Genomic DNA, 9,554 nt, shown 5'->3' on the forward strand with positions numbered 1-9,554 from the left:
TGGAAACCGAAATGCAGGAACTTCTTGTGTTTCAGAGCCACCTCGACATGAAAGTATGCATCCTTCAGCATCCTAAAAACTTCGCCTTCACATCGCAGAGGGGCTGGTGAATACAGCCCTCGCCATCAGGATGCTGTCTGCCATAGACAGTCATTCCTGTGCTGTCGGTTTGCTCCAAGTGGAGGTGGCAGGAGCTATATGTGCTCTGTTCCACCGATGCTCTCTGCTTCTCTCCGTTGTGATGTTACTGAGTTGCGATGCCTCATCTCATCCCCTCTGAGGGTGGGAGGGTGGCTGATGAGAGCTGCGTTGAGGGGAGGCACACCAGGGATGGTGGCCTCCGTGCGGCTCTACACCCTGAGAAACCTGTTCATGCAACAAATCTACAACGAGTTACAACCTAATTTTCACCCAAATGAGCCGTCCTCTGAGCTTGACTAATAACATTGGTCTCTATGTGCAGCCGACTGTGAAACGGGTGCAAAGGTACCGTCTAGAAAGTGCAGCACTGAAAAGAGATACTGCAAAAATATTCAGTAAATTCACTCTTATACAGTGTAGTCATATTAATAATGAAAATATATTTCTTTGGCTTTTTTTATGGAAGACTATTGCTCTTTCTAATACTTGTGTGTGTGTGTTTGCCTGTTATATAGTTCTATAGTGTAATTTGTCTTTGTCTTCTGTTGTGTAACTAATTGTATAATTAAATTTTTCTTATTTGTATCTATTTATTTATATTTATTTATTAACCTGCTTTGCCGCACATAAATTGTGATATTGTGTACAATACAAGACATGCTGATTGTTGTTATCCTCCAAAATGTTAGATATTGACAGTGTTGACTGAATTTCTTTCACAACCTCAGCTCTGAAGAACCATGTCAAGCAAACTGAACTGTTCATACTAGGGATTTGCCTGAATACAAACACGTTATTCGGCAAAGCACAAATAGTGGGTTTTTTACGAACATTTATTTCATACCAATATTTTAAAAAATATTTGTTTTCAGGAAGAAAAATAAAACCATATCAAGTACTAGTGTGCAGGTTGGTTACATCGCTATTTCCGTCTCTCTCCTCTGTTCCGTTGTTGTTTCCATATCAGCAGGTCTCAATGAGTGGAGTCACATCCACCTGCTACATGATGCACATGTCCTTATTTGTACATCACTCCCGCAGTTGGGGGTGTTCCCCAGAGATAAAGCTGAGCTACTGCCAGGCTCGAAGTGCTCTCAAGGGACTCTCCATAACCTGTTGTTCCCCTTCTCTGTTCCACAAAGTTAGGTTGTAAAAAATAGGCAATAAATGAAAAGTGCAAAGCAATAATTTCATTTGAAGTTCCTCCCCACTCATTACACGCTGTGCTGTCTCTGTGTAATGGGTGTATAAATACCAACAGGTCTGTGTGCATAATTGCAATGATCAGAGTTTTAGCTCAGTAGTCAGCGCAGTCGCCTATGATCTGGGAGACTCGAGTTAAAGACCCATTGTGGGGATCTCCTTCGTAAGATAGTTTATTCATAAACACTTATTTTAACACACTAATATCCTAAAATTAAAAGTGTAATAAAAACAAAAACAGGATTTTTACGCCTATTTGCACTTTTATTCAAATACAAATACAAATATAAATAATTTTGCTGCCTCAACAAATACAAATACAAATACTGGGCTCTCTGCACATCCCTAGTTCATACCGTGACCTTCTCTTTGTGAAACTTGCATACTAGCAGACGGATGACTGAGCCTGTGCTCACTGATTTCCACACTCTCACACAAACATGCATGCACAAATATACATATAGCACTTGCCATATTTAACAGCACTGGCTATTTTCTACCGCAAGACAAATTTTCTTTCCTTGTTATAAATACTGCTGCATATTTTCTATTTTTTAGGTGAGATATTTTTATGAGCATAATAACTGTCCTACACAATGTAAGTTTGTTTCTGTACTTTGCTGTTTTGTACACTTCTCTGTTCATGAAAGCAGAAATACTCTATAGCACTATTATTGCTATGACTACCGCCTCACTTTTTTTGTCTAACATTTTACATTTGTACCAGTTAACTATTCCTTGAATCCACAGTTTACAGATTTACAATGAGTAAATTAGTACAATGACCCTCAAACTTCATTATCACCAAGATTGAAAACAACCACGAGTGTGGAGCTCAAGGGTCAGAGGTACTGTGCTGTGACAAAGTTCCTGTGACCTGAGGATACTAAAGTCTACCCAAAAGTAAAAAGAGATGTAAGCTAAGAAGATAAGTAGTTTTATTTCACATGAAGCCAGCCTTTGTTTGGAGTTTAGCATCTTTATCTACTGTTGATACCTGAAACCCTAAATGGGCTGGCTCCTCCTGACTGCCCCTGGACATCGAACTGCACTGACAAACAAAAGCTCACTTGTCTAAACAGCCAAGAAAAATGCCAACATTTTTCTTGCTTACCCATTTGCAAACGTGATCATGGGAGCAAATGTGCACTCTGTATCAGGTGTACTGGATATAATGATCTTGCTTCCATTTGCAGTTATAAAACTGAAATGCAGGTATCTACATACATGAGAGGTATAGGCTATGGGCTTCATCACTAAATAGAAAGAAAAGAAAAAAGTACACTTTATTGCAATCTTAATTTAGCAAATTATTCAATACAGGCCTCTAAGAAAAAACACGATTGCTTCACTCGCTCAAATTGTTTGGTCTCACTGTCAAAGACATGTATCCTCATCTGCTTCCATTTTATTATGGCTTGAATCAGTTATCTATTAGCCGAAAGAAGGGACTGCTGGGATTTGTCACATGCTTATGCATTTGATGTTTTAATTTTACCAGCTGAATATGATATTTAGTGCCTTTTTAAGATTTTCTGCAGTGTTTAGAGCTGAAATCTTCCATAGAATGAGAGTATCTGCCAGTAGGATGACTCATCTTGTATTTGTTTGAAATGTAACTTTAATGTGTCCTCTAGAGAGTGGAGTGGCACCATAACCTTACAGTTTTTTTGCTTTTGAAAATCTTTAGCATCTTTCAGACATAGACAACTGTCACTGACTAGGAAAAGGCTAGTAAACATATAAAAACTAATGTATCATACAACTTTATGTACTTTGGGGCGCTTTTGTCCCATCATTGCCTGAATACACTCAGCAACTCCAACAAATAAGACTTAGTTTTAGATACATCTTATGGACAACATACTGAAGTGTTAACTGATAAAAGTCTGAAAATGATTTATGAAAACTTCATCTGGATGCCAAAGACAGCAAGCTCAATTGATTTATTAAATATATAAACCCTAATCCAACAAATCTTTTGAATTTATCCTATGATGGAAGTTCAGTGTTGGGCCTTTGTACCAGAGTGTCAGGTAGTATGCAACACAGGGATAATAATAATAATAATAAATGAGGCCCTGAACAGATTGTTTTGCACATGTTGACAGAGTGACGTGTTTACACATCTGCAGTCGAGGCTGTTTGTTTTGTGTTCATATTTTTCTAAATTCTTCACTCAAATGGGATGGGGAGAAAAAACATCACCCCTGGATTCAGCTGTGTACACTTGCACTCCCCATGCAGTCAGACCTTTTACCATTCACACACATACACAAACAACATGTTCCCACTTTAGTATCTTTTATTCAGTTCCTGTTTCTTGGTTGAAGTTTAATCAAAGAACATTTCTTGTTTTAGCTCAGAGCACTTTAATCCGTCTCAACTACATTCAAGACTGATATTAACCACATACTTTGAAACCATGCAATTGATTCCACTGAAATATCACATCTTTTGTGGAACACATGCACACTTGGTCATTTCACATTCCACAGTGGCTTACATTTAGCTCTTAGTGCCGTAATGCTGTAAGAAAATAGCACTGCACTTCGCTGTGGGCAGTGGTGATTAAAAAGTTCAAAAATAATTAAAAAAAAAAACAATTTATATCAGAAGTTTTCATATTTAAAAGATGTACATGTGATTGTATTTTATCTCACATTGTCACCCAGAGTTTGACAATTTGACTTTGCTGGTGACACAAAGCCAAAACAAAGAATTAAGAAAAAAATTAAAATGACACTTCACTTACCCCAAATGCAGGATTGTCTGTCCCCTGCTCCTTGAGTCCAAGTTCTATTTTCTCCTCTGTAGTTAGATGCATTCTTGTGAACAAGACAAGGTGGTGTATAGTTGCTTCTGAGGGGTGAAACGGACTCCACACAAACACAGAAACACACACGGTGGGAGTAAAACTCTGACTGACCGCAGACCTACGAGGGCAACGTGAACGACCGCTTCACATCACCAGGGAAACAGAATATCACAGTCAAAAAGAGAGTGGCTAAGTTATTTTGTAATCTCCTCTCTGGCTGAAATGTCTCTGGTCTGCTGCAAGGCGAATGTAGGCTTTATTTACCCTGACTTACAGTCATGTGCCTGCTGTTGTGTGACGATGGATCCTATGAGAGAAGACAAGCACGTTTGTCACATGAATCTTTAGTTTGTCATACTCATTAAAATGGTCTTCTCCTATAAAACATTTGGAGTTGATTAATTTGAGTATCTTTTCTGTGGAGTTTCAAGGAATCCCCCTCTGGTGTTCGATTTGATTGATCTTGACTGTTTCATCAATTCTTAAGACACAGCAGTTCACCTGTTACACTGTGCACCATCTTATCAGTTATCACATTATGATACTTGACATCTGGGTGGGATGACACTGTCATTAATATCAGTTTATTTCAGATCCTTGTGTTCTGCTGACTCACTACGGGGCTAAATCCAACAGTGACACTGCATTCAGTTCATTCACCAGACTCTGGAACAGCCTCATGAACATTTGAGAATATGCACCTCTATTAAAACTTCATTTAAAACTTACTGCATAACTTCGCAAACTTTAACACACACACACACACAAATGCATTTAACATCAGGTAAAGTCAGTTCTTCAACCATACGTCACCCCCAGTTTGTGTCCAAAAAAATGTCAGTTTGTCAAAGAATCTCTTAAATACAACTATTTAAGTAAAATGTATTTCTATTGCTCCTTTCTAAAACAGGGAAAAAAATATTCTCAAATGATTGACTCAATGATGACTTAATGCTACAAATGATTAACAACTTAAAAGGGTATCCCATCATAAATATATGACGATAAATAAAAGAGCATATTTGCAATGAGTACTGCCGTATCTAATTATCAATTTTATAGTCGTTCATGAAATATGACTAAATGGTTGTAGGCCTGCCTCTTAAAATCGGATTTTCAATGAGGACATTGAAACTTTCCACTTTCGGTAATTAACATGAAAACAGCCTTCTAGTGTCAGACTGCACATACATCATTCTACAAAGTGAAGCTCAAACGTCAAACTGTAAGAACAAAAAGGAAAACCCATTTTTTACTGGAGGGGGACTTTACTGGAGGTTCTGGATATTGACCATTCAGTCTTTACAATCTTTGAAATTTGTCCACACTTGAAACCTCATCTGACCCAAAAGCACTTATCCACCTAGTAATTATTACCACGCATGCTCAGGAATTGGATACACTCTGGGTGTGTGAAAAACAAACACGAAAACTATGTTGAACATCACTGTCCCGCATACCAAATGTGAAACCATTTTCCTGTTACAGGAGCGAGAAATCAATTCACTCCTATGTCATGGCATATTTAGGAGACTTGTCATGAGAGTGGCGGTCATTGAGAAAAGGTTCTGCTGGGGTAGGAGCAGCTGAAGGCTGATGCTTTTCAAAGCTTGGTAGTTTTTGTTGTACAGAATCATAAGCTCACATGTCACAGAAGTGCTCTTGAGATGGTGTCTGACAGTCTCACACAGAGCCAAAGCTCACTTGAAGAAACAGTGCAGCTGTTTTGAATGAAGAAGAACTGAATGAAGAAACCAAAGGATTCTGTTTGGGTCAGTGCACCACGTAGAGATGGGCTCAAAGAAGAACAGTTTGGGATTGTTCGCTTTAGAAGTGTTGTCTGATGTGAGAACGAGTCTCTTAGCCAACTCGGTGAACATCAAAAGCATTCGGTGTTCTGCCCTGAACAGCCACCCTTTGATCCTCTTATTTATTGCTCTCACCATGTACCTATATCATCACCACAAAGAGCATTGGTAATGACTGCATTTCCCAAGCTCTTTGAAACTGTAAATAGTGTTTTACACCACGTCTTTTCTTTTCACGTGCAAAATCGCTATTCATGCCCATTTTCCAAAGCTGTAGACTGACCATGTTAAGTAAATGCCACTAGACCATAGAAACATCAGCAGTCCGATACTTTAAGAATTAGAATACTTAATTCTTTGATGAGTTCACAAGTCATTTTACTCCCTTAGTGACTAGTTACGACTTACCTTTTAAGTGAAGTTTATAGATTTTTTTCACAAGGTTGCTGTTGAGATTTAGTAGCCCACAGCAGGTGTCTGAAAGGATTCGACATGGTGCTACTTGCACTGAAAAGATTCTTTGTACATTCAGCCAGTCACAATGTTGTAGTGCGTCTTTCACGTGATAGAACTAAAGCTGTGGGAATACCTTCATCCTGAGAAAGTCAACCTAAGATAAGAAATTCAGGTGTCATAGCAGCAACAGCAATGAGAATGAAACACAGGAGAGGTACAGGTAAGAGTAAGAGTCCAGAACCAAACTAAGATAATAACAATAAAAAATATAAATGAAAAATAAAGATAACATAAAACACTGAGCTGCTAGCCACAGATATCTGTACTGCATCTGTGAATGAGTGAATGAGAGAACATCATCAACTATCAGTGAATATAAATATGTACATATGTACAGTCATTCTATAACTCTCAGGCTATCAATAACTATAAATGTACATATATAAATATGAATGAAAATGAATGTGTGTGTGTATGTGTATATATATGTATATATACACACACACATATGTATAAGTGGGTTGCGCAAGGAGAAGAAGAAGGCACACACACACACACACAAATGGTTTTAAAACTATGAGGTAGCACCTCCGCCTGATTTTGGGCCAGGAAAAATGGTCGTGAAGTTTTCACATGGGGGTCCAGCCTTAGTCGTGGAGCCTGATGGCTACTGGCACAAAGGACTGGCCAAGGCGCTTTGCGGTGTGCCAAGGAAGGATAAGTGTGTGGCTGAATGTGCTCCTGATCATCACTAGCTCATCATAGAGGGGATGGGAAGCATTCCCCAGAACATCAGTGTTGAACTTCCTCCTCATCCTCCCCTTCGCAACCACCTCCAGACTGTCCAGTTTAGCTCCAACTATGGAACTAGCCTTCTTCACCAGCTTGTTCAGTTTGTTGGCATCCCTTGTGTTAATGTTACCCCCCAACATATGACGGCAAAGAAGAGGACACTGGCTACTACAGACTGCTAAGACATCTGCAGCAGCTTATTGCACATGTTGAAGGACCTGAGCCTCCTTAGGAAGAACAGCTTGTTCTGTCCCTTCCTGTAGAGGGCGTCAGTGTTGTCAGTCCAAGTTTGGTGTCATTTTGTACTGTAAGTTCATTAAATCTCAATGACAAAAAAGACTCTCTGTCTTTAAAATACTGTTAAGTCAAGATAGGACTCTTAAAAAACATAAAAGTGCCAGAAATGCTACACATCCATTAAGAATAAAAATGACTAACTTCAGACACTGTCCCTTCCATTGAACTCAATGCAGATTTTTATTAAAACTCAAAACCTAAATTAGTGGTAACAAAAGTAAATGCAGTGTAATATGTTACAAACTATTTTTAACAATCACACAGATCTGGTAGACAGTGACTAATGGAACATGTGGGTAAGTGTCCGTTGTAAAGAATTGATCAGAGTGTCGTTTCCAGGCTCTGATGAACCATGAACCCTTGTGATGCTTCAAACAAAAAAAAATCACTCAGTAACTGCTCATGTGCAAGCAAGTTATCAGCAAGTGTGTTACAGTTCTCACCAGAAAGACATTAAATAAACCTATCGACATAGTGGGAAGTACCTTCAGCTGAGACGTTGAGAGACGCTGAAGCTGCATCGGATTCACAAATGGTTTTATTTCATATCTACACCATGCCAACTCACCTGTCACCTGGATGTCTTGGTTGCATCAAACTAACCCAGCAAATTGACAGAGAAGCGCTGCAAAAGACTCTGCTGTTGCTGGGAAACACCATTGGGGATAAGGCCTCTTTGCCCCAGTCCCACTCAATCTTGGCGATTCCCAAAGACCACGCAAAGCCAAGATCACAGGCCTGCTTAACACCACGTTCCATGGAACAGTGGGCTATTGTATGCGGTGCAGGGAGAGCTGGACGTCCTCCTTTACAGCCTACTGATCAAGTGAGGCTTCAGCTGTCGGTGTGTGAGAATCTCCAGGATCATCAGGCATTCCCACCATCCCTCACTCTGGCATCAGCAAGGAATTACTGAATATGACTGTATCTGATCACAAATGTATAGTTTATAACTGTGAATCACCAGTTATTAATACTGTCTCACCCTGCTCCTCGTGCATTCGCAACTTTAACGGGCAAAGTGTCTCAAAGCCCACCCCTGTCTGAATATTCCCATACCAATGGACTGGCTCTTCATTTTTTTCTGTCAATTATGGTGTGCCTCAGGGGTCAGCCTTGGAACCAATTTTGTTTTCTTTATACTGTACATGCTTCCCCTTTGGCACATTAGTCATAGACATGGTGTCTCTTTCCATTGTTATGCTGATTATACGCAGATGTACCTGCCCATCCTGCCCATCCACAGACCCTGGAATACTGAGTTCACTTATTGACTGCCTTGTCAAAAGATTTTCTACAGCTGAACTCAAACAAAACAGAGATCCTTGTCATTGGGTCCCAGCACATCGCAAAACAAATTCTACCATCTACTGGGTCCTACTGGAACATATCAAGCCTGTTGCAAGCAATCTTAGCATCTGGTTTAATAGTAAATTAAGTTTTGAGCAGCACACAGTCATGCAATCATGTTTTATTCATCATAGAAAAAAATTAAAAATACAATTATTTTAACTTTTAAAGACACAGAGACCATTTTACATGCCTTCATCTCATCATGCTTTATAGATTTTTGCAACAGCCCTTTTACTTGCCTGAACCAAAAATCTATTGATCGACTCCAGACTGTGCAGTACTCAGCTGCCAGGCTTTTAACCAGAACCAAGAGAGTTGATCACATCTCTCCCGTGTTAGCCTCTTTACTCCTCAGGCAGAGGTCTTTTGTCTGTTCCAGAGTCTTGGCTGAAAACTCAAGGGGACAGAGCATGTGCAGTCAGGGTCCCGAGGCTCTGGAACGATCGGTTGGAGGAAATCAGATCGGCTGATTCAGTGATCTCTTTTAAGTCCCTTCTTAAAACATACTTTTATCAGAGAGCCTTCCCCGATTTTACTTGAGTTTTAATTTTCTTTTAACTGTCTTATCTCCTTTAAAAATGCTTTTTCCTACAATGTTTTGGTTTTTACACATCAAATTGTTTCCGTTTTCTTTTTAAAACCTGATGATTTTATGACTCTTCTGCTGTTAAGCTCTTTGTAACTTG

At 39.4% G+C, this 9,554-nt stretch overlaps 1 protein-coding gene across 1 annotated transcript in view; it reads right to left on the reverse strand.

Annotated features, from left to right (window-relative positions):
- si:dkey-106n21.1 (solute carrier family 23 member 2) overlaps nt 1-4,481 on the reverse strand; it is a 61,249-nt gene extending 56,768 nt beyond the window's left edge. Inside the window, exon 1 of the mRNA XM_067590618.1 lies at nt 4,100-4,481. Within this exon, the coding sequence (XP_067446719.1) occupies nt 4,100-4,171 (72 nt within the window). The 5' untranslated portion in view covers nt 4,172-4,481. The remainder of the gene's footprint in view (nt 1-4,099) is intronic.
- Nucleotides 4,482-9,554: the final 5,073 nt, after the last annotated feature.

This window comes from Thunnus thynnus, chromosome 5 (assembly GCF_963924715.1).
Source record: "Thunnus thynnus chromosome 5, fThuThy2.1, whole genome shotgun sequence".
Lineage (NCBI taxonomy): Eukaryota > Metazoa > Chordata > Actinopteri > Scombriformes > Scombridae > Thunnus > Thunnus thynnus.